Genomic DNA, 23503 nt, shown 5'->3' on the forward strand with positions numbered 1-23503 from the left:
GAACTCTGTACTCAGACTGTCAGCCCAAACAGAGCAGTTTTTCCCCTTTAAGTATCTGCTTAGTTGAAAATGATGAAAGCGCCAATCCAGGAGCAAACCCAGTGAACAGATGCAAAGCCTCCCAACGATAAAACCGAAGCGCGGCAATAAATAAAGCAACCAGGGAGCCTGTCGTTCGAGGAGCGTCTATCGGGGAAGATGTTATTGGAGCACGCTAGTTGGTTAATGACTGTGATTACAGGAAGGGATGTATAATGTTGAAAAATCATCTGGAGCATTTTGTGCGCTGCGTTCGCGCTCTCAAGGAGCGCCGCCTAATTAGAAAAGCCATAGGAATTACAGAGCAGCACTGACAAACTTCCAAACCAGACACACATAAACCATTTGTAAAGGGGGGAGGGGGGTAGAGGGGCGAGAAGCTTTTAGGCCTATCAGTTTTCATTTCCGTTTTATTGCTCCACGCTTATGCTGTCATTTAATTGCATCTTCAATAACCTCATCTACACTCCTCAAGTGTTTTATTTCCCTTCAAGCTCCACTGCTTGATTATGCCCATGCTGAAAGCAGTAACTGGTGTGCAGACAGCAGGCTGAGTAATCTGTTTTCAGCTGCAATTAACATATGCCAATAGGTCCAACAACAGATTTAAAATGCGTGTGGCTGCGTCAAGACTGAGGCGTGAAGCCCTTCTGGGGTGGGAAGAGCCGCCTACAACAGAGGTAAGATGCCAGTGGGTTTCTATCTACACCCCCCCAAATCCATAAGGCAATCTGGGATGCTGCTTCTGAGGCCTAGGGGAGTTTGCAGCTCGAGTTTGGGATTGTTTGGTCATGGGGCTGATCAGCTACAGCCACCCGCTGCCTCCCAGGAGCCAAGACAGAACCAGCCCTCTCCTGTTATGTGCACAGGTGCAGATTACGTTGCTGGGCTTCGGGGTTAAGCTGCACCTGTGCTAAGTGTGTTTCAAAGTGGTTTGGCCCCATCTACACTCAAGACTGCTGCTGCTGCTTCTGCCACGGGCCTGTAGCCAACTGCAAATGGCTAGAATTCGAGCAACACAATGCTCTGAAAAGCCACCCGCCGGCCAGGTGCTCTGGGATGGGATCATGGCTCTCGCTGCCTGCTGGAAGGAAAGCGGTAATGCCATTTATCTCACCATAATCCCTTCTAAAAAAAAGGTGCTGCTGGGGGCACTCTCTTTGAACAAGGAGTTCCAGGTGTAATGGAGGCATCGGGAACCCACCATTCCAAGGCTGCTTTCCTATCCCTTTCGACACCTGAGGCTTCTGCCAGCGCAGATCTGCTGGTCAAGGACCGCCGTGCAAAAGAGAAGGCAGTCCGGACCCCACCTGCGTTTGGCACTCTGCTGCGTTAAGTGCTTAGCAGCCTTGGCTGGAGCTTCAAGGCATTATAGCAATACAGATAAGGGGGGTTGGAAAGGGTTGTAAGTTTTTAGAGCTGGTGTTTGGAGCAAGCATACATACACACCTCCATCAGGGAACTACTGACCCACAAAACCCTCAGTACATGAGAAGCCAGGCTGAGATTTCTTTGAAAGATCAGTCTTTGCTGTGGGACATGGCAGTCATTATGGAGAACCAGAAGGACAGAGATTACGTGTTCCCAGACAATAAAGGAAGCACCGAAGCAAAGCCTTTACAAAAGCTGCGCTGCAACTTCCACCCAGCAGTTAGTTCCTCATAATTCTCTGTGCAGTGACAAAACTCCTTTGCGGTCAATAATTACAGTGAGCAACTGGCAAGGGCTCTCTACTTTTTGAGATGCAAGGATCCCCTTGGAAAGGGCCAGCTCATTTCTGTCATAGTCAACAAATGAGTGAAAGCTAAGGAGACCTGTTCTTCTATGGCAAAGAACCCAGAGAGCCCACAACAGCTCAGAATGGTTTTGACATTACCAATTCCTATCAAAATCTCTGCATTTGTCTTGTGAATCTTGTGCTGTTTTCACACCTCAAGTGCTCATAGTGTGACACCCTTAAAAGGATCTCACCGCACCCTGGTTAAAAAAAAAAATCAAAAAAAAAAATCACTGAAGTAAGGCAACAAACCCAAGAAATAAAGCTTATCTCCTTATCTCCTCACACTTTGGGGGACCTCTTCAAAAGATCTGGCGGCATCCCAGTGTGCCCTGGCACCCTGGTGGAGAATCACTGCTGCAGGGAGACTGCGTGAAGAACAGGATTTCAACCCAGGCCCCTGAGATATTTCAGCAGGACACCCTGAAGCATCCAGATTGCTGCCAGGGCACAGTCACTGGAGCGGGTTAGCTGTTAGGACTCTCCAGCTGCCCTGCAGCCCTTAACAATGAGCATCACACTTTGTTCCTGCAGACTGAGGACCGCGCAGAGGGTGGGAGGTGAGTGGTACGCCCAGCTGCCCCTAAACAGCCTCTCAGCTCCTCCGTGGATTAATGGGTCTGCTTTCGCCAGCAGGTGTCGCCCTTGTCCCAAGGAAGTTGCATCAGTATCAGGACGCCTAGAGATCGAGCTAAGAACAAAAGCCGTTAAAAATACCCCAGCGATTCATTTCTGATGTCCAAGAGCAACTGAGGCTTGTTTCATGTCCCAGCTGGGTGCTGTTCTTGTGCAAGCTACATGTACATTTGATGGAGGGCAAGAGGCCACACAGAAAACTCTACCCTACTTTCCCCCCTCTCCTCCACCCATCTCCACACCGCCAACCTCTCCACACCCCCAAGGACCAGGCCCTGCCCAGGGAGGGGACTGCCCTGATTAAAGCCAGCAGTACAAGCCCAGCTGTCCCCAGTGGAGATAACCACTGCCTGAAAGGAGGGTAAGCACCACCATTTCACATGCTGGCTTTTCCTGTCTGGGTGGGGGTTGCAGGCCAAGTGGCTGGGGAATCTCCCCTGGCTAAGCAAACCCTCCTGTTTTCTGGGGCTCTGAGAACCAGAACGGGACCAAAACACCAGCCACAGCCAATGGGGAGGGGGACAGAGAGAGAGGGGACACACTTGCCTGACACTTGATGCTGCAGGATAAACGCGTTAATCTTTCTTCTTTTTGGGGGGGGAGAGGGAGGAGCAGTGGATGGAAAAATCACAATGTGCTATGTTAAAGGACATGTTCACCAGTCCGTTCATAGCATCTGATGAATCAGGCTGTCGCCCATGAAAGCTCATGCCTCTCTCAACCAATTAGTTTCCAAGGTGGCACCTTGCCCAGCCTGTTACATGACCTGGGAGCAATGCAGCGCATCATCTCTCTGCCGCCTGCTTGGAGAAGGCCCCAGGTTCAGCCCCGTGAAATGGGTTGCGATGGACTTACTTACACAAGGAGCTTGCCCAGAGCAGAGGGGAGCAGATGATCACACCTCAGGGACTCCAGCATCCCTCCAGGTGATCATCCCAACAGATCCAATCAAACCACTCAGCCCCTCTCAGCCATGCCCCCTCCCCTGTCCCTTTCCCTTCTACATAAACCCTTTCTTTTTGCCAGTCCATTCCCAGCACCTGACCATTACGTTACTGCTACAAAAGCTCATACTTCTGTAAACCAATTTGTTTCTCCAGTGCCACTGTCCTGCCTTCTCTCCCGCTAGCATGGCAGACCACCTCTCCATATATTAGGGAAGAGATGGATCCTTCTCCATAAAGGAGTTTTAATTGTGTGCCTTGTGGCAGCATCATGAAGCCCGTTCCCAGGTCGTGACTGCATGGCCTAATACTGGACAAACGCAGAACGAGAGGATGGAGCTGAGGAACCACATGGAGCTGGTTCCTCAGAAAAGCCAAACCCTCCCTTCCGTAGAGAGATGTAAAACAACTGCCTCATACGCACTTGAGGGAGGTGGAGGATGAAGGGACAGGAAATGACAGACGCCGCCCAAGCCGAGTCACTAGGCTGGAGCCAGATGAATAAACCCACATGACTAACCTGTTACTGGCGAAATGAAGATCTCAGCCTTTGCCTGGAACCACAGAAGCCAACTCCAATGCAGTGCTAAGACAATGCGGATGTTTTTAACTACATTTTTGGCTGCAAGTGCACTCTCTTGCCCTAATATGCATCATTCAACTGCCCAAAGAAGCTACTCCCAGGAGCTAAGTGCATCTTTTGTTTTCATTTAGGGACTAGTGACACACGCCACACCTCAAGAAGCTTTTGGCAACACAGTAATAGATGGTTGTAGAGTGCCATGGTTGCAGACAGGCCCAGAGCTGCTTCTGAAGGTACAGCACGTTCCTTAAGGGAACCAGGATAAGCTCTACCCCAGCAAGCAGCCCCCAGCCCGCTCCTTCCATTAGGAATCTATACTGGAAACCCTCCTAGTATAACTGGCCTGAGTTTTTTTTCATATCAGACCACTTCAAAACTGCCCATTCTGTGACATCAGCTCCCCTATTAAATGCTGTATTTAGACCGGGTCACGGAAGACAGGGGCGTGCAGAATCTCACCGCTCTTGAAAACCTTGGCTTTGAGCTTCCTGTACCTAGTCAGCCACATTCCCAATGCTGTGCACAGCGCTCAGCAATTTAGGACAAGCCTTTTGTATTACTCTGGCTCTTGCAGCATATGTTTACGCTCCAGAAGTAGAACAGAGGGAAATATGGCTCTCTACTTATTTTACTTAAAAATTGAAGAGGGTGATGGCCTGCCTAGTACTGTCTGTACTTACGAGAGATTTCACTATTATCTTCTGTGCTGTGCCTAGGAACTGCTGCAAGATGAGTCAAAATATGCACGAGGGATATGTAAAACAGCAGTGGGACACCAATTTCCTGTCTTTATTGGATTCCTGGCCTTGATTCAGTCTTCAAATACGCAAAAGACTATGTACTACTCTTTTCTACTGGTATTTCATAAACAGAAAAAAAAAAAAGCAGCGCTCCTTCTAGTAAACAAGGGCTTGAGTCTAATTATGGTGCAATTGCTGCCAAAGAAGACGGGCCTCAAAGAAAAGGGCACACTTTGATCTCTGCGTATCAGAATGGACTGAGGTCAAACACTAATGCTTCAATGGGGAACGTGTGGGGTGAGGAGAGAAAGCTCGGTAACTTGCTTTTATTGTATTTATCAAATCATTTTGCAAAGCTGCCGCCCATACTTCCAAGATTGGTGCTGAAGCATGTATTAATAACTATGCCACTGTATTTTCAGCATAACAGGGACCAAACACCTATGAAGCCTGCCGATGTTTCCATGGAAATACAGCTCCGATACCTGCTAAATAAAACTGACCTAATTCTTTCAAGTTTCACTTTGCATCAAGGGCACTGTGCTTTTGTGACGTCTCTGCCACTCATTCACCTGACAGGGCTGCAGCAGAGGTGAAATGCAAAGGTTTTGCTGTCCAGTGGTATGAACACATGGCTTTCCTCCGTCCTGTGAAGACAGGGCATGACATACCCAAGCACCCTTTTGCAGCTGCTGAAACATGAAGTCAGTCTGAGTGTACCACGAGACCAGCTGTAGAACACCTTGACCCAGGTGAAAGCAAAGCTCAGAAATGGGCCAGAGCAAGGTAAAGGTCTCATCATCTAGACAACTGTTAGCAAAGCATTACCTCTTGGAAGGAGCATGAATGAGAGCGACAGGCCGATAGGAATTTCTGGTGCAAAAATGGTGAATAGCCAAGGCACTGCCTACAGTGAAGGAGAAACTTGTAAGAGCTGTGCTAATTCTGCCAGACTCCTCTTAACAGACCTGAGAACAAGAGTCTTTGGAAGATTATTTTTTTCTAAAGACAAAATGTTTTTTGTCTTCTTGTTGTGAGTCTGGGCAAAATGGAGTTTAGAGGTTTTATGGAGGTTCCTAAACCTGGGTGAGGAATGTACTCAGCACACTAGGCAGGATTATTTTGGAGTCACCTCCCCTGACCTTAGGAAAAAAAATCCACATTATTCACTTTTATGTAGGCCAGGGACAAAAATACAGCTTGGGTTAACCAGGCAATGTTTGCAGCCACAGTCCATGCCTGTCCTAGTGAAGGGAGAAGGAAAACAACACCCACCAAGGAGAAAAATATTTTTTAAACATGCAAAAATTGAAGGGAAAAATACATACAGGCTAAAAATGAAGAAGAAATGATCAAGACAAAGGGACAATGCTGACTGAGTACTAAAGCACTCAAGAGAAAATAGGAAGAAACACAAAACACCCCTCAAATCCTTTATACCTGCCAGAGTTCTGTTTAAGCAAGTTTCTTTTTGGTCTATGGGTAGCTTCTGAAAAAGAAAAATTAACAGAACCTTTTGGTTCACAAACCCAGTCAAGCATTTTCTCTTTCTATTTCTCAGCAGTGATTTTACAGCCCAGCTCTGAGATCCCAGACCATCGAGCCTTCATTACTTCTCCAAAGTACCATGCTACATAGTGGATCAAGCTAAATGAAGCCCCATTCACTGCACAAAGAAACAAAGTACATTTTGCAATACAAGGCTCTTGAATTTTATTGTTCGCTTTTCTCACTAATTCGCAAAACGCATTAATCTGCAATGGAAGGCATTCATGGAAATGAGCAAGGCTCTATCTTAATAATTCTTCTGAGTTATGGACAGTTGAGCAGGGAACACATGGTACTGGCGGTATAAGTGTGTGCCGTTTCAAAGTTATACTGCCGCATATTGAGTAATTGTATTTTAATTTGGTGTTTAATGACTTGAAGCCATACAGCAAGTTCTACGATATCCTTTAATTGTCAGGGCTTTTATGCATCATATTAAATTACATTTCCTTTTGAGAAAGCTTGGAAGTTTGTTGGCCTACCACAATACTTCAACCAGTTTTGCTTGCTTGCAAGGGAACAAAAGTTCTCCTCTGAGAAGGCAACTAAGTGATATATATATTCTGAGCCCACATTAACAGATGATTATACGGAAGCTTATGGTCAGAGGCTCTGATCATTTGGGGACTTTGCGCATACAGCTCACCGCCTCTTTTTGACACAGGGCACCTTCTGTGTCACCCTCTGCTAGACTGCAACCCCAGCTGCCCGTGGGACTGGTGTGTTGTCCTTTTACATTTGTGTTGGCTGAACTTCCAAGAAATGGCCTCCAACAACAGAGGACGGGTAAAGATCTAATCACATTGAGCCTTCTCACTTTGGCAAAAGGCTGGCCATGCCAGTGGGGTAAATCAGACTGCTGGGAGTGCCACACTTCCAGAGCTAGCTTGGGGTTGCTCTATGCTGCCCAGAAGGGATAAATTGGTGCGGGGGTAGGCTGGGTTGGGGGCATAAATATGTGCACTGTGCATGGTGTGGATCCAGGACCAGCCACTGCATGCTGCACATGGGTCAGCACAGACCTAGAGATAGCACCAGGGGAGAGATGACAGGGCTCCATGGGCTGTATCATGGACACCCCTGCCTTACACAAGAATCATGTGGTGGGAGACTAGTTACCTGGGGTGACCAATTCCCTGACGCTGAAGCAAGAGAAGAAAGACTAACAGATGGGGGCTATGTCCCAGAGCAGAAACAGGAGGGCAGGGAGAGCACGGACTGTGTACTACTTAGGAGCTTCTGACTTCAGCTCAAAGGACACTCAAAAGCCATGAGAAAACTGAAACAGAGAAATGCTGGGAGCTTATCTGTCTACCGCTATTTCTCATGCTGGCTGAAATCAAGACCAATTGGTTCTTTGAACCCCTTATAAAGTCTGTTGGCTTCAACTATCACATCCCTGAAGAAATGAACAGGAAATTCAGGGTGCCTAGAGCACTGAGAAGGGGTGTGAGAGCTATAGGCCTCAGGGAGGTGGGGTAAGAAAGCGGCTCTACCTTGGAGGTGGTGTCAAAGAGGGCAGGAAGAGCCAGCACCACAGCCCATCCAACTGTGCCTTCAGAAAGGGCCAAGGGCGCTGGGAGCTGACCACAGTCACGGGTGGGAAACCAGGGCTTGGAGACAGACCCAGCACAAGGAAATTACAGGAACAATGCAGGACACTTCTACAGAAAGCAAACCTGTCAAACCAGTACCCGTGCCAATGCCTTTCTGAATCTCACGTCAGACCCAGCAGCTCCAGGCAAGGAACAAGCTTCCATGTGGCCCAGTTTTCAGCAGTGATAGCAGGGGCTAGGGCTCACTGATCCACATGGGCCACTCCAGTCCTGTTAAACGAGACAATTCCCAAAAGCCTCTCTCGAGCTCAAAAATGAACACAGCAATAACAGCCCCAGTTGGTGACAATTACGGCCTCATAACAAACATGCAGACAGTTTCTTGCTCTAGTTCACACTACCCTGCCACCTGCACTGGTCCCAAGGCACAACGCTTTCAGCATTTCTAATATACCCTTCCTATTATCAAGGGGTTAAAATGAGATGTGAAGTTGAGAAGAAGCTTCAAACTGCTGAAGTTAGCTGCCCCAAACCAAGTTTAGCTCTAATAAAGTCTCCGATGCCTGGAAACAGGAAGCCGGGGGTGCTCAGAAGCAGTCAGTCACTGCGATGGAGATTCCTTCAACTATCCTTTTTTTTAGGAAAGTAGGGAGAAGAAAGGTAACATACTGTTCAGGGAGTGATTAAATTGTGTAATTTCACTATCTCAAGTGATGTAATTTGATGTAATCAAATAAACAAATTACTCTACGTTAAAGAAGGAGCTTGTTGAGGCTTGTTTCCCTGCATTTTAGCCTGATTCTCTTCCCCTGTAAACACCATACAGAAATCTCACCGACTAGATGAAGTTGTTGTAAAGAAAGAAGAAAGAAAAAACATGAATATATTTGCTTCAAGCACCTAACAGCTTCAACAAACAACCCCCCACCTCCTCAAACACAGCCGCGGAGAAGTTTAGATAAGTTTGATAAAGAAGGGAACAGATTTCAAGGGGTTGTTTCCTTGATATAATCTTCCCAATTCAATTGTCTGATCCATTCAGAGACTCTGCTGAAATGTTTCTGATGAGCAAGGATCCTAGTTTTCTCCATTAAGAAAAAATCCCCAGTTTCATGTTAAAAAAAAAACCCAAAATCCACATTTTTCCATGATTAAAATGAACATCCTCTAATACCCTGATGTATATATAGTCGTGTTTCATTTCGATCATAGAAAAATGTGGATTTTAGATTACTTTTTAAAACCTGAAAACTGGGGGTTTTTTTATTAGAGAAACCAGGATCCCTGCTGATGAGGGAGGGCAAGGGGGTCGTGGGGACTGAATTAGTCCTCGTTCAACCGTGGCTGAACTTGAACACCTTTCAGTGACAAGTAAGCGCAACTACCCTGCTAATGAATCCAAAGGAAGTCATGCACCTGGATTTGAAGCCAGGCGTCAAAAAAAAAAAAAAAAAAAAAAAAAAGAAGAAGAGATGAGGTAGATAAGGTATAGCAAGAGATAACAAAGAAAACCACCAAGTGAAAACTTGACAAAACCCTTAAGACATTGTACTGCCAGCAGACGATCAGGGCTAGTCAATGCAAACTGCGCAGGAGCGCTCCAGTTTGGGAGGTGAGAGGAGAGGACTCTGGGATAACTCAGGACAATGTAATTGCTGCTTGCCAGAGCATAAAGGCCTTTACTTACACCCACCCCGCTGCTGGAGCAGGGCCCAAAGCAGTGGCGGTGCCTCCAGCTGAGCAACAGCCAAACCCGGGGTCTGGAAGGGCGTTCGCCACTGAAATGATTCGCTGGGGGATTTTCCTAGTGTTGATTTTTAAACAGTAAGTTACAGAGCCCAGTTTTCCCAAATGCTGGCAGGAACACGCTCAGCCAGGCAGCTCCTTTGACAGGAATGACCAGCTGAGAGCCCCTGGGCCCATCTCAATCCCAGTCCAACACAGGCTGCTGCCCTCCAGAGCAGTGTTTCTCAACCGGTGGGTCTCAAGAATATAGGAAAGGGTAGCGAACAAGCTTTAAAAATAGATCGAACTTTAAAGATGGATTCTCCTTTAAGGAAGAAAAGTGTGGGAAACTGGCTTTTCCCTTGCAGGCTAGCAGAGTTCCTGCTTGGGGCCCCCTATGCCCCACCTCCCTGCCCCACACACAGGGAAGATGTGGCCTGGAGGCAGGAGGCAATGGGTCGGGAGTGAGAGGAACTGGGTCAAGACTGGCCAGCGATGTTTACGAATGAGTCCTGGTACAAAAAAGGTTGAGAACCACTGCTCACTTAGCCTTGCTCCAGCCCCTGCCCTGTGCTGGAAGCTGGGAAACCGTGGTAGCTCCCCTGCACCTTGGGTATTACCCTCCTCTTGTGCTGGGTTCCTTTGCACTACAAAAAGAGCTCGAGTGCTTTATCTCAGGCCCTCAATTCAGCTCCTGAATAGCCTGAACACAGTACCTGATGGGAATCCATTACCAGCAGCCCATTTACCTAGCAGGTACTTCAGTCAGGCAGGAGCTTATCCTCATTTTCTAGGCACTCCACACCAAAAGCCACTACCTTAATGCAGTGAAGTGACTGGAGGCAACCAGCTTCCCCATCTACTTCACCCCCCTCCTTCCAGATGTTGACAGTTAAGGGCCTCTGCCAAAAAGGCTGATTTATTTCTCTTTTAAAAAGGAAAGAAAAGAGGAAAAGAAACCAGGGGGCTGCATGTCTCTAAATCTCCTATGCCCCAGTACATCTCCGAGTTCCCTGTTGCATCAGAAGGCAGCTTCCCCACCCTGGACTGGCTCTCACTGCCAAGCTTTGTGACCTCTTTGCAGAAGGGCTGGTGGGAGGGATATCTCCTTTGCCAGGCCTTGGAGGCAGTGCTGTTTGGAGGCGGCAAAGCCAGACTGGAGGCACACAGAAAACCAGGCGAGTACAACGCTTGGCCCAGATGCTATCAGCACTTGAACAACGGAGGTAACTGCAGTTCAAGCGGGGCTGTTCCTCCGAGGCACTGCTGCATTCCTAACGCCACCCCTGGCATGAATCCACATGTTCGACCTGGTGCTCTGCACGCAGCATCGAGCACCCCAGAGCCGGGAAATGCCACTGCTGTGGGAGCACGTACGCGCATATTTAATGCAGCCTCTGCCCCAAAGCCTGGCCCCATAGGGAGTATATGGGAGAGCTGTTCCTGGAACCCGATTCCTCTGGGTCCCACTGCAGGATTTGTCCTCAGAGTAGCAGAAGCCTCACCAGGCAAGCAATATGTGATCGTGTCGATAAAAACGTGCAATGCACAGGCAGAATTTGAATGGCCCAAATAGCTGTTAGAAACAGCAGCAGACAGGTTAAGTGCTTGACTCGGAACATCAGCGCTATTAAAAAAATGAAAGGAAGTTGCATCCAAAAAACACCCAGAAGAAAAGATGCCCGGAAACTGTATCATGCACAGCTCAGTAGCAGGGCTGGAACCCGGATTGTGAGCTCTGCAGCTCAGACCCCCACCACTAAGCTAGAGGAGTCCAGCTGAGGGAAGGGAACAGCAAGGATGAGTCACTAAAGGAAATAAAGGCAGCATGTTTCCCCAGGGGCCTACCCCTTGATTTGCCAAAAACAGTGAAATATTTGGGATCAGTGTCCTGGAATGATTTCCTGCCCCTGGAGATCAGCAAGACCAGTAAAGATGAACTGCCCCACACACTCCCTCCCCAAGGCACCCAGGCTGTTGAAAAGCTTATACTCTGTGATTCAAAGCAGGGCTATGTCCTCAGCTATCTACAAAGTGATCTTGTGAAACCCCCTGGTTACCTCATCTCCTTCTTGGAGAAAACAAGATCCTTGCTCAACAGCCAGGGCTGCCAAATGCACAGGATTAGCAGCAGTTCCCGGAAGAACCAAGGCAAGAGCTCAGTTTCCCTGCCACCTGCAAGAAAGTGGTGGGAACCTGGGGGCAGGGGCTGCTCAAGCAGTGTGGGGGGCTGGGTGGGGGTCAGCATACTGGGTGGGACAGCAGAGCCATGAATGTTCTCAGCAATAAGCCTCTAAGCATGTGTGAACAATGCTCCACCTACCAGTGCCCTCTAATTTGGCAAGACAGGGAGGGATAGCAAAAGGCACAGCCCAGATCTGATCAGCCCTTGCTCTCCCCTGCCAGTTTCTGTTTGATTTTGCTTTCCATTCCCCTGGAACAGCTTTTGCCAAAACTTACAAAAAGATCAGCCTCAGGCAGACAGAGAGGGTGGAAAGTTCCAGCACAAATGGTTAAAGTTTGGCAGAGCTAATAGCAACTGAAGGCAGGGGCTCAATGGAAAGTGTTAGGTAATTGTAGGCGGAGCTGGGAGCAACCCTGATTGTCCGTGTACATAATCACTGCAAAAGCTTAAACAAAAAGCATCCTGACAGCTCAAACTAAATGACATCTGCCACCCTGCAAATGTCTTATAGCTCCAGTTAAAAGCAGAAGGCAGGGCAAATCTCCACCTTGCAGACTAACTATATCAGAAATGTAGCGCATAGGTTTTCAGTGCCAGAGTCATTTCTGCCGCAGCGCTCAGCACAGCAGCCAATTCGGTCAGCATCGAAGCAGCCGTGTCAGCATGGAGCAGGGCTGCAGGGTGAGTGAAAGGAGTGCGGCTGCTCATGACCAGCCCATGCAATGGGAGGCCTCTGGAGCAGTTCCTCCCTGAACCACCCACCATGGGCAGAGCCATCGCATGTTACAGGAAATAGAGAGCACAGAGCAACGCACGTGGGCAGCTCCTATCTCCACACATTCACGGCAGGAACACGTTGAATCGGCCTGCAGGCAGCAAAGAAATGACTTTGGAAGGCTCCAAATGCCAGAATACTGTACACAATGCCAGAGAATCTACCAAATCTACCCTGCCAGAAAGATACTGGTAATTTAATTCAGAAGCATTTCTTAAAAGACCTGCTCTAGTTCAAACCAGGTATTTGTCCAGCCCCAGCTAGATGATCCCAGCCAAGGCTTTGTTTACCCGGGTCTTCAAAACCTCTAGGGATATCTTCCACTTCACACAGCAGTACCTAACAGTTATAATTAAAAACTGGTATGAAAACAGTCTGAAGACAAGCAACACACAAACCAGCATAACAGCAGCTCATCAAGTTGCAGAGGGCTGCAAAACAATTCCAAGGAAGTAGCTTTATTTGCTTTCAAGAAGGAAACAGAAGTTGAATTGGGTAACATTAAAAACCTGCATGTAAAGAAAGAATCCCACCAACTTGAAGGGCTGAATTTTTAAGGGTGATACCCAAGCAGCCACTCTCAAAAGAAACAGGAATTTACAAGCATTGCTTTTGTGCAATCACTTCTTTCACTTAAAGCAAGTGTCATATTCACAGTGTCAAAAGGGAGAACAAAATTTCCACACGCCCAGACTAGCAATGAGACCAATTCACACGGCATTAAGACACCACACAGACATACAAACTATAGTTTGTTTCGACTGAATCAATGCAGTCTTCTCACAAATAATCGTCTCAACAATCAGCATGCTTTATGCCAGTTTAACTGTTTAGACCTCTCCAGAGTGATGAGATCACGACAGCCTAGACCCACCCCTGACTTGATTCAAACAGGCATGTAAAGAAGCCAGCATATTGTGCAATCTGGAAATCCCCAAGCAAAGGGGTTGTGCATACATGCATGCCAGTGGCATCAGTGGCAAACTCGTCCTCTGCAAACTGCTGAATTATCTAGGACGCACACTATACTCCATACTGACAAAACGCTCCTCCTAACCCACCAGGGACCTGCCCCCAGTCAATGAGAGTTTTATGCTATGATGATCAAGAAGAGAACATGGGCTTTTTTTAAAAACTGCCCTTAATTGTTCAGTGCCAGGTTACTGTATCAACACTGCTTAGAGCAGAGTTATCTTCCTTGAGGACGGACGCTATTTTTACCTTTTCTCACCCTGCTGTTTCTCCCCTTCTTTCCTGTCTGTTCACCCGTCTGAATTTCTTTGCCATCAACTCCCAATTCTCAGGGGGATTCACTTACAGCTCCCATCTTTTAATCAGTTAAAGTCACCAGCAACGAAAGAGTTATTTAGGCTCCTAACTAGAGCTCGAGTTAATGTCTTGGGGTAATCAACAACAAGTAGTTAGTTTCTAGGTCTTTGCAGTCAAGTTTCAGGTCTTCTGCAGGTTTCGCTCAGAACAGCTTTAGCCCCACAGCTATGAAAACTAGAAACTTTTAAAATGTAAAATGGAAACCTGGACTCTTCAAAATCTAAACGTGGCATATGTGCAACAAAGCAGATCTGATAAGCCCTGCCAGCTGCGGGTTTGACACCTCTGTCCTAGCTGGAATCATAGAAAATGAGGGTTGGGAGGGACATCAGGAGGTCATCCAGTGCTAGTCCAACCCCCTGCTCAAAGCAGGACCACCCCCAACTAGCTCATTCCAGCCAGGGCTTTGTCAAGGCAGGCCTTAAACACCCCCAAGGATGGAATCAACCAGCATGATTTAGTTTGGCCACTTTGGTTTCATAAGAACAAGCAGAACAATTCAGAGGGCTGGTTAACGAGAAGTCTCACTTACCAGCAGCGTTGGCTATAGCCAGTGGCAGTCCTTGAAGCTGATGGACCTGGATGCCAGATGCTCCCAAAGCGCTGAGATTAATGGTCTGAAGGCCTGGCATGGAGGAGAGCTGAGCGGCATTCACGGTGACGGTGCCACTAGGGGTAAGAGTTGTGCTGGTGCTCCCAGTTTGCCCCAGCGATACACCTTGCAGTGGGGCCAAGGTGATTGTCTGAGTGGCTGGGTTCTGCAGCTGGATTGTCTGCCAGCTGACCTGCCCGTTGGGCCCCATGGTCGGTGTTCGGATAATAATCGGCCCAGAGTTGGGGACTGCTTGGAGCTGAAGGTTCTGCAAGGCATCCTGGGAGATGGCTTGGGCAGTAAAGGTCTGACCAGAGAGCGGAGCAGTTTGAAGGGCCTGAATAGCTTGGCCTCCTTGGACAAGCTGAGGCTGTATTAAGATCTGCTGCTGCTGGGACTGCTGGTTTTGATCAGCCTCCTTCTGCTGACCTGGCTGAAGGGCCACCTGGTTCTGAACAGAGTCCGAGTTCTGATCGTTGCTAACCCTTGGGGGCGTCTGGACCTGCACATTTGTTCCCATGGTTCCACTGGTGGAAAAATTCACGATGCCCATGTTACTGGGTGTGGTGGTCGTCGAGAAGCTATTGGCATTGGTGAAAAATGCGCCAGAGCTAGTGATGGAAGTGGCCAGGCCGGAAGAGCTGATGGCAATGCCAGAAGTGACTGGTTGTGAGCTGCTGTCTGGAGAACCCGAGCTACTTAAAGTGACCGTCTGAGATGTGGGAGCCAAGCTGGCTGCCACACTGTTGACAGGCAGCAAGGTGATATTGCCATTCAAAGCCACAGGGACATTGGCCACATATTGTGTTTGTCCCGAGAGGCTATTATTGCCTAAGCCGACACCCTGGATGGGCACAGCCTGCTGTAAGAGATTTGGCATGGCTGCTAAAATGTTGCCTGTGCCAGCTCTACTTGTAATGATCTGCTGGTTCGTCCCAGGGATGATCTGAAGCTGGCCAGAGGCATCCTGCTGGACGTTCACTGGGGTCGGGGTAGTGGCAAACTGTAATTGCTGCCCGTCCACAGTTTGGAACTGTGGGATTACCTGGTACTGGATGTTGGGGATCATACCGGGCAAGCCAGCCAACACCTGCTGGTTCTGCAGATTGGGGGTGGCAGCAACCACGTACTGCCCAGTGCTCACAGGGCGGCTCTTTGATGAGTCACTGCCATTGTTGCCGTTGCTCCCTTGCTCCTTAGAGGTGGCAGGCGCTGCTGAGCCAGTGGAAATGATTTGCCAGCCATTGGCGCTCTGGGCAAGCTGAGCAGTGGCGGCTGTGAGGTCCAGCTCGCCCGAGCCGCCTTGCTGGCTCTGGGAGCTGTTTGAGTTCTCATTGGGAGACTCAATCCTACTGCATGTGGCTGCCAGCAGAGCCAAGGGAGAAGGCTGGGATTCCTGACAAGCAGAGAAAGGAGGAGTTAATTCGCCAGAACTCGCCTAGTGGGCAGTGCGCATGAGAGCAAACAGGGAGGAGCTGCCGCCCACAAGATAAACACTCCTCAGTAACAAACACCCACCCACAGCCGGAAAGCACCCCAAGCAGACATGGGCCTGACAGGGCTTAGGGGTTTCTGAAAATAAAGTGTGGCTTTAAAACTATCTCTGCAGCTCAGCCCAAAGCAAGGGGGTTTCCCCTCTATGAACTGATATGTCCTAAGAGGAAGTGCTGCTGCTTCTAGACACCCATCTGAGTGCGTCCTCGATTATAAAGATGTGTTTAAAGCAGCAGCTGTGCTAAGTATTTCTGGAAGACCAAGGGTGCCGGATATGACCCTGGCGAGGCAGCCACTGCTCTTTGTAGGCTGTGTTCATACTGGAGGCACCAGAATGCTGTCCAGAACTGCTTTAGGCAATGTCTGTTGGGCATTTATATTCTTCTTTCCTCTCCCTGGGGTGAGAAGTGTGTGCAGTGGAGAGCTTGTTCAGGGATTTATTTAAGACTGTACATACAGGCTTACACACAGTAGCTCTAGTGTGTGTTAGAGAAGGGAGGTCAAGGAAGCAACCGGCAGCCCCAAACTTAAACCTCCTCTCTCTCAATGAGATTCCTAAGCTTGGCCGTCAGAGAGGTACTGGTCATGATGCTACCATAAGAAGTCCCAGGACTCAAATCAAACATTTCTGTGGGTTCACAGGGCATATTAGTACTTCAACAGGGCCCCTAAACAAGAGCAAAACATGGAGCTAGCCCCATTTGGACAGCTGTCCACTCCCCAACACATACCCATGCGCTGCTCACCTGACCCTCCCCATTGCCTTCACTGATGCTGTTGCTGCTGCTGTCACCACCTCCTTCTATTTTCTCAGACTTCACCACAGCCACTTCTTCGGGGCTCTCTTGGTCTGCAGAGCAGGGGGGAGAAAGGAGGTCAAGTGATAAGCAAAGCAAGAAAATGTTCACCAAAAAGAGAATGATGAGAGAGGCTGAACAGAGTGACACAGTGGGGGAAAGGAGATGTATCTTTGGTACATATTGGGAATGTGGGGGCGAACCCACAAAGAAACTTGTATACTCCCCACCCCCATTATTAGAAAGGGTCACTATGTGTGCTCCAACAGATTCTGGGGGACAAGTGAAAACAGGGTGGGTGGGAGTGCAGATCAAAGGTTAATGAATGACTGCTTCAAGGGGGGACACTGAGCACAGCACATCGCCCAGCACCTGCTGGCTGACCCATCAACAAGTCCAAGGAGGGGAAAGCAGACATAAAGGAGAAGGAAGAGCAGCAAGAGGGAAGGGTGGGAACGCAGAGTGGGTGGACAACACGGTAGGACCTGCCAAGGGCCAACTCCTTCCATTTTTGGGTACTTCAGGGCCACAAGAAGGGAAATGGGAAGATAAAGGGGGGGGGGGCGCTGGGACAATGGAGAGACTGTGGGAAAAGGGAGCTGAGGCTGGAGGGTGGCACAGAGGCCAGAGGGAGGACCGAGCTCCACTCCCCAACCCTCCTGTCAGTCCCTGCCTCCCCACCCAGCCCTACTCCACCACCCGCCTCAGGCCTCCTTCACTCCCACCCCACAGGAAATCCCTTTGCCCAGCAGCAATTCCAGCCTGTTCCCTTGGGACCTTGCCCAGGAGACTTCACCCTCCTCCCCCTCTTCCCTGGCACCTCCCTCGGCCCTGCCCTCAGATCTGGGTGGGGGTCAACCCCTCCCTGCCTCCCCCCAGCTCCCAGGGCAAGTGGGAGAGAAGAGCCCTTAGAGCTGCCCTCCCCCAACCCAGGGATCCTAGGGCCTTTGCCTCCCCCCACCTCAGAGCCCCCAGCACCCCCCCCATTACAGGGATCCCAGGCCCTTCCCCCATATTTGCCTTCTCTCTCATGGCCCCCCCCCTCAGGGATACCCCCATGACATCTGCTCCCCCATCCTCTCCCTTCAGGGATCCCAAGCCTTCCTCATGACACTTGCACCCCCCCCCAAATCATGGCCCTCAGCTCCCCCCTCACCGCCCTGTCAGAGCCCTCAGCCCCCCCCATATCCGTCCTCCTCATGACCCTCAGCCCCAGCCCCCTTACAAGGACCCCAGCCCCTTCCCCCATGATATTTGGCCCCTCCTCAGCGCCCCCCACCCCCCTGTCAGAGCCCCCAGCCCCTTCCCCCATGATATTTGCCCCCCCATCAGGAACCGCAGCCCCCTCCCCTCCCCTCAGGGATCCCAGGGTCTTCCCCCATATTTGCACCCCTCCTCATGACCCTCAGCCCGCGCCCACCCCGCTGTCAGAGCCCCCAGCCCCGTTACAGAGACCCCAGACCCTTCCCCTACGACATCTGGCCCCCTCCTCAGCCCCCCCACCCCTCTGTCAGAGCCTCCAGTCCCTTCCCCCGTAATATTTGCCCTCCCCCGCATCAAGGACCGCAGCCCCCTCCCCTCAGGGATCCCCGGGACTTTCCCCATGACGTTTCCCGCCCCCCCGCAAGGATCCCGGGCCTTCCCCCATATTTCCCCCCCTGCCGGGGGTCCCGGGCCTCCCCGCAGCGCCCCGCTCCACGAGGCCGCCCGCCGGCCCCTCCCCCGGGCCCTCCCCCGCCCGCAGCCCCCTCCCCCGGGGCCCTCCCCTCGGCGCGGGCGGCCGGGCCGGGCCGGGGCGGGGCGGGGCGGGGCAGGGCTGGGCCCCCTCCCCCGGGCCGGGGTGGTCCGGTCCGTACCGCTCATGGTGGCCGCGGGGGGGCGAGTCCAAGTCGCTGCCGGGGGAGGGGCGGAGGCCGGCGCGGTGACGAGGCAGCCTAACCCCGCCGGTGACCGCCAAAGGGCTGGCGAGGGAGGGAGCGGCGCGACGCGGCCCCGGCCCCGGGCCACGCCCCGCAGCCCGGCCGTGCCCAATCAGGAGCCGCGGAGCGGTAGCGGGGGCGGGACGCGCGGCGAGTGGCAAGCCGGCCCTCGAATGAGGAAGCGGGCGGAGCCTAGGAGGGAGGGGGAGAAGCCCGCCCGAATCCCCGGCCCTGAGATACGCCCCTTTGAACGGCTCCGCCCAATGAGGGAGGGGGGAAGGAGGGAGTGACGGAGGCGGCGGCCAATAGGAAGCCCGCGCAGCTCCCCCGGCGGGGGTGGGATGAGGGGGTGAGGCCCAAGGGTGAGTGACGTGATGGGCGGCCAATCGGCAGGCACGAGGGCTCCCAGGGAGACCCCGTAAGGGCGAGGCTGGGGGAAGCGTGGAAGGAGGCAGTGATTGACAGGCAGAACGACGAATCGCAGTTTAGGCGGGCTCCTAAGACAGCGCCTCGCGAGGAGGGGCGGGACGAAAATCAGATCGACGTCCAGCCTCCCCAATCAGTTGTCAAGCAGGCCCACGCCCGTTGACGTAAGGCAGGTCGGATTGGAGCTCGGCGTGCACAACGACCAATCAGAAGCCAGGCGACTGGTGAGGCTGCGGATCCCCGACCAATGGGAGAGGCGAGCCCCCTCAAACCGGCCAATGGGACGCGCGAGGAGGCGGGAGGCCTAGGCGGTGGATTACACGCTGGGAGGAGAGGCGGTGGGGAATGTGGCGGAGCGGCGCCATTTTAGCTCAGTCCCCGCCCACGCCCTTGAGGAGGTGCCTGCGACCCCCTCGTGCGCCCAAGCACCGCACGCGCGCACCGCCCTGCCACCACGTGTCGCCCAGCGGGGCCTGTCGCCACGTGGCCTCCCTCGGGCCAGGCCCTGCTCCCTGAAACCTGCGGAGACCCTGGACGAGGCCTCCTGCCGGATAGCTGAAGCCTTGGAAAATAAATCTAAATCTAAACTATCGCTAGAGATCATCATAATGTTTAAACGACCATTTTCGGGGCCCCTTTCGGTTCGCTCACGCCAGCGTCTGGCCCTAGGAACGGGTCAGCCCGCACCGCTGGCGTGCGGCACCCTGATGATTATTGCAATGGGTGGGTGCAAAACACATGCGGGGCTGGACTTTTGGAGGCGTTCGGAGCCGGGGTTTTGTGAGGACCCGACACGTCTCGTTGCGGCGGAGCCGGGAGCAGAACGATCCTGGCGGGGATGGAAAGTAAAATCCACCCCCCACCCCCCCGCCGCCCCATGCTGTTGATTTTGGAGACTGCTGGAGATCGAAAGGGCAGGGGTCAGAACTGCACTCGGATCTATCCCCCTCGGTCCCGGGCGTCCTTACGAGCAACGCCCAGTTGCCCTTTCTTTTCTCTCGCAGCAGCTGGAAAATTGTGCCGTCACCCAACACAACCGCCCTTTGCCTCCGACAGACCCGCTTCATTTTTTTCTCCTCGTTCCCCACTGCGTCCTGGCTGGCAGGTTTGGAGAGCTTTCATTGTGAAAACAACCGCCGTGGGTTTGTCAAGCAGGATTCCCTCCGAGCAAAACGCTCCAAGAGTGTTGTTATTGAGAGGGCTGCCGTATCAAAGAGCCCCCTCCCCCGTGGAGGAGAAGGCCCCTCTAGGGCTAGATACTTGCACAGACCCAAAGCAAAACCACATGCTCTTTGCCCGGAAAAGTCTGCAATCAACATGTGAGATCAGAGACATCAGGTGGCTGCCAGGAGCAGCTGGGCCGAAGGGGGAGTTACGGGAACTGCAGTTTCAGCCTGCCAGCTGCCTTCTGCTCCAGGTTTGGGAGCACCTGGGCAGAGGGAGGGATTAGGAGAAGGATGGGGGAGCCATCCTGGCTTTTCCAGGAAGCTCCTCCCATGCTTAACAGGAGGACACAAGGCTTGTTCAAGAGCGGAGTCAGGCCTGGATGGGAGCTCGCAGGTCAGCTTGTTTAGCCCCCTGCGTGTGTACTGGATGCGCTTGCGTAGCCTGCCCCAGACTCTCGCCCTCCCACGTCTCCTCCTAAAAAGTCCCTCTCGCATGTCTTGAGTTCAGCAGCACAGCACGTGCCTCCCCCTCCAGAGCCTCCGCATTTCAGAGGGAGTGTTGGTTCAAATCTGGCATCTGAGCCGCTCTCCACCCTGGGCTGGTGGGTGCGGCACGGATTCTGCTTTGGGGAAGGGAAGAAACATTTCAACCACGCTCTTTCCCACCGCCGCAAAGAGATGCTGCCTGCCTGACTGCCACTGCTTTCCAAATAAGAGCTCAGGGTGTTGACAGCATCCCCAGCCCCAAACCACCCCCAGCCAACACTGATGGCCCGCGGCACCAGGGACACAGCTGGAGCATCTGGAAGTCCTACTCTGGAACTCCTCCAAAGTCCTTGACTTTTGGAGCCGACCACCATGAGGCTGACTAGCTGGACAGCAAATCCAGCATCGTTCTGGATAACATCCTTCAAACCAGCTGTGTCCTGGGCGGCCTGACTGCCTTCCATAACATCCTCTGTTATTAGCATGATAGATAATTAGTGCCGAGAAAAGGAGGGCAGCAGTCAACCGGGTAGGAGGGGAAGTCACGAGGCAGCAGCCTCTTCCCAGCCTCGTGGCATGGCTTGGGGAGCTCATGGCACGTCTGCGCCTCAGTTTCCCCCATCTGTGGAACGGGAAAGTCACCTGGGTCTTGCCTGCTGCAGGCACCATAGCTAACAGTGAGGAGGGGGAAGTCCTGGCCCATCACTGACGTGGCACCTCACTCCTCTTTTGCCCTCCTGATCATGCCTCGTGCCCTCCCTGACTGACCAGCTCTGCCTGCAAAGGTCTGTGCCATAGACATGACCAACACCCACCCTCCTACACAGATATGGACCAGTCAGTGATGGGGACAGGGTGGCCTGGATCCTATTCCCAGGTGATCTCGGACAAGTCCTTGCCTCAGTTTACCTGTCTGAGAAGGGGGGCAATGCCGCTGACCCCTTCTGCACAGCACTGTGGCTGTCAAGCCTGGCGGGGAGGGGGTTCTATTTTTATAGCTGATCTGCAGCATCATCCCCATTAGCAAATGCAGCGCAGGGGCAGAGACTGGCAGGTTCCCTCCCCCACCCCTGGGAGGGAGCCACCTGCCTCCCCAGGCTTAGAAAATCCAGCCTGTCCCTTTAAATCCCAGCGCAATGGGTTGCCACAAAGGCAGACAACAAAGCCATGTGGAGCCAGTCCATCCCCTCCTTCCTGGGCCGGCCCCTGGGCTGGGCTGGGCTGGAGGATGGGCCAGCTGGGCTCTTTGATAGGCAGGAGCCAGCACTGGTGCCATTCACCGGGCTTTGCTACTCTGGGTTGACCTCAGCAGGGCCCTCCTCCTCCTCCTCTGCAACAGAAGGGAAACTGAGGCACAGAGAGGGTCAGCAGCTCCCTACCTCGCCTCCCCTGGAGCTGAGAAAACACAGGAGTCCTCACTCTCAGTCTCCCCCCACAGTAGGATCCAGGCCACCCTGTCCCCATCACTGACTGGTCCATGTCTGTGCAGGAGGGTGGGTGCCAGGGGGTCATGTCTATGCCCGCGACCCCCGCCACTGATCCAGCGGCCCTTCCCAGCGCTGAGAGGTGAACCCGGGAGTCCTGAATCCCAGGCACTAACCACTAGCCCACCCTCCCTCCAAGCTGATCTGCAGCCTGCCCTGCTGCTGGTCGATGGCAGAGCCCTGCAGCCTGTGAATGAGCCAGGAGCTGTTCAAAGAGGGCCCTGGCTGGGGTGAGCTGGCTGCTGGCAGCTGCTGGGCCCTGGCCAGCCAAGCCAGGCAGGGAGGGGGGGAGCCCCAGCCTTCCTGCAGCCTTATCTGCTTCTGCAGCCTATGGGTGTGGAGCCCTCGCCCTCAGCTAACCCTTCCTCCCTTCTAGGCCCCCCCACAGGCTCCCTCCCTGCCCCTGCTCCAGCCCCCCCCACCCCCCAATGCTCTGCTAGAGAGAATCAGAGCCAGAGGCAACAAGCCAGATCCCGAGGAGAGGAGTGAGGAGGGGGCAAAGGTTGCTTTAAACAAGGCAGGGACAGAGCCAGGAAGAGAACCCAGGAGTCCTGATGTCTGCTTCCCCCACGCCACCAATAAATATTAGACCCTCCCATGGTAGAACTGGGAACAAAACCCGGGAGTTCGAGTATTCAGTGTCCCCACCCCATAAATGAGATGGCACCCCCCATCCCAGAGCTGGGAATACAATCCAGGAGTCCTATCCCCTGCTGGCTGCCGCCTGCCAGTGCTTCCACCGGGACAGGCTCCCTCTGCCCTATGCCGGAGGTGCCACAGGGGGTTGGAGGAGTGGCATGGGGTTGGATCAGGCCCATAGCTCTCCTCCCCACCCCCTCGCCTAGCATACCGGATCCAGCACCTGCCCCCACCTGCCTGGGACCTATGCTGCTCATGGGGGTCCCAGACTGGCTGGAGCAGGCAGTAGTCCCAGAGCTGCCGGGGCGGGCGCCATGTATGGCACGTGACCTGGATCTTGCCTGTGGCCCTGTGTGGGTCACTCAGACCTGCAGCACTGGGGGCTGGATGCCAGGGCTCCACAGGCTGTATCTTGCCCCCAGGCTGTCCATTTGCAATCCACCCTTCTTCATAGGCCTCCATGGGCACTTGTGCATGTCCATTTGATGCCCCTGCCATACTTGTATGCAGTGCCTGTCGGCAGCCCTGCAGACTCCCCAGCACAGAGGCAGCAAGCTCCTGCCTCTGATCGCGCCCGTGTGACCCAATGTAGCCCCTGTGTCCCTTCCCTGATCAGTCTGTAGGATGCACCAGGTCCTCGGCCCCTCTGCTGAGCTGCTCCCA

The 23503-nt window shown here is 52.5% G+C and overlaps 1 protein-coding gene and 1 long non-coding RNA gene across 2 annotated transcripts in view; one reads left to right on the forward strand and one right to left on the reverse strand.

Moving 5' to 3' along the window:
* Positions 1-18719, reverse strand: part of SP1 (Sp1 transcription factor) — a 29407-nt gene extending 10688 nt beyond the window's left edge. The window contains exons 1-3 of the mRNA XM_006273344.4: positions 18577-18719; positions 16670-16773; positions 14370-15825 (exon numbers count right to left, since the gene is read on the reverse strand). Of these exons, the coding sequence (XP_006273406.1) occupies positions 14370-15825; positions 16670-16773; positions 18577-18583 (1567 nt within the window). The 5' untranslated portion in view covers positions 18584-18719. The remainder of the gene's footprint in view (positions 1-14369; positions 15826-16669; positions 16774-18576) is intronic.
* Positions 1629-8834, forward strand: LOC109282028 (uncharacterized). The gene is made up of 3 exons (XR_009457467.1): positions 1629-2813; positions 3182-3378; positions 6281-8834. It is a non-coding gene; the product is annotated as an uncharacterized LOC109282028 (long non-coding RNA).
* Positions 18720-23503: the final 4784 nt, after the last annotated feature.

The sequence above is a fragment of the Alligator mississippiensis genome, chromosome 15 (genome assembly GCF_030867095.1).
Source record: "Alligator mississippiensis isolate rAllMis1 chromosome 15, rAllMis1, whole genome shotgun sequence".
Classification (NCBI taxonomy): Eukaryota; Metazoa; Chordata; order Crocodylia; family Alligatoridae; genus Alligator; species Alligator mississippiensis.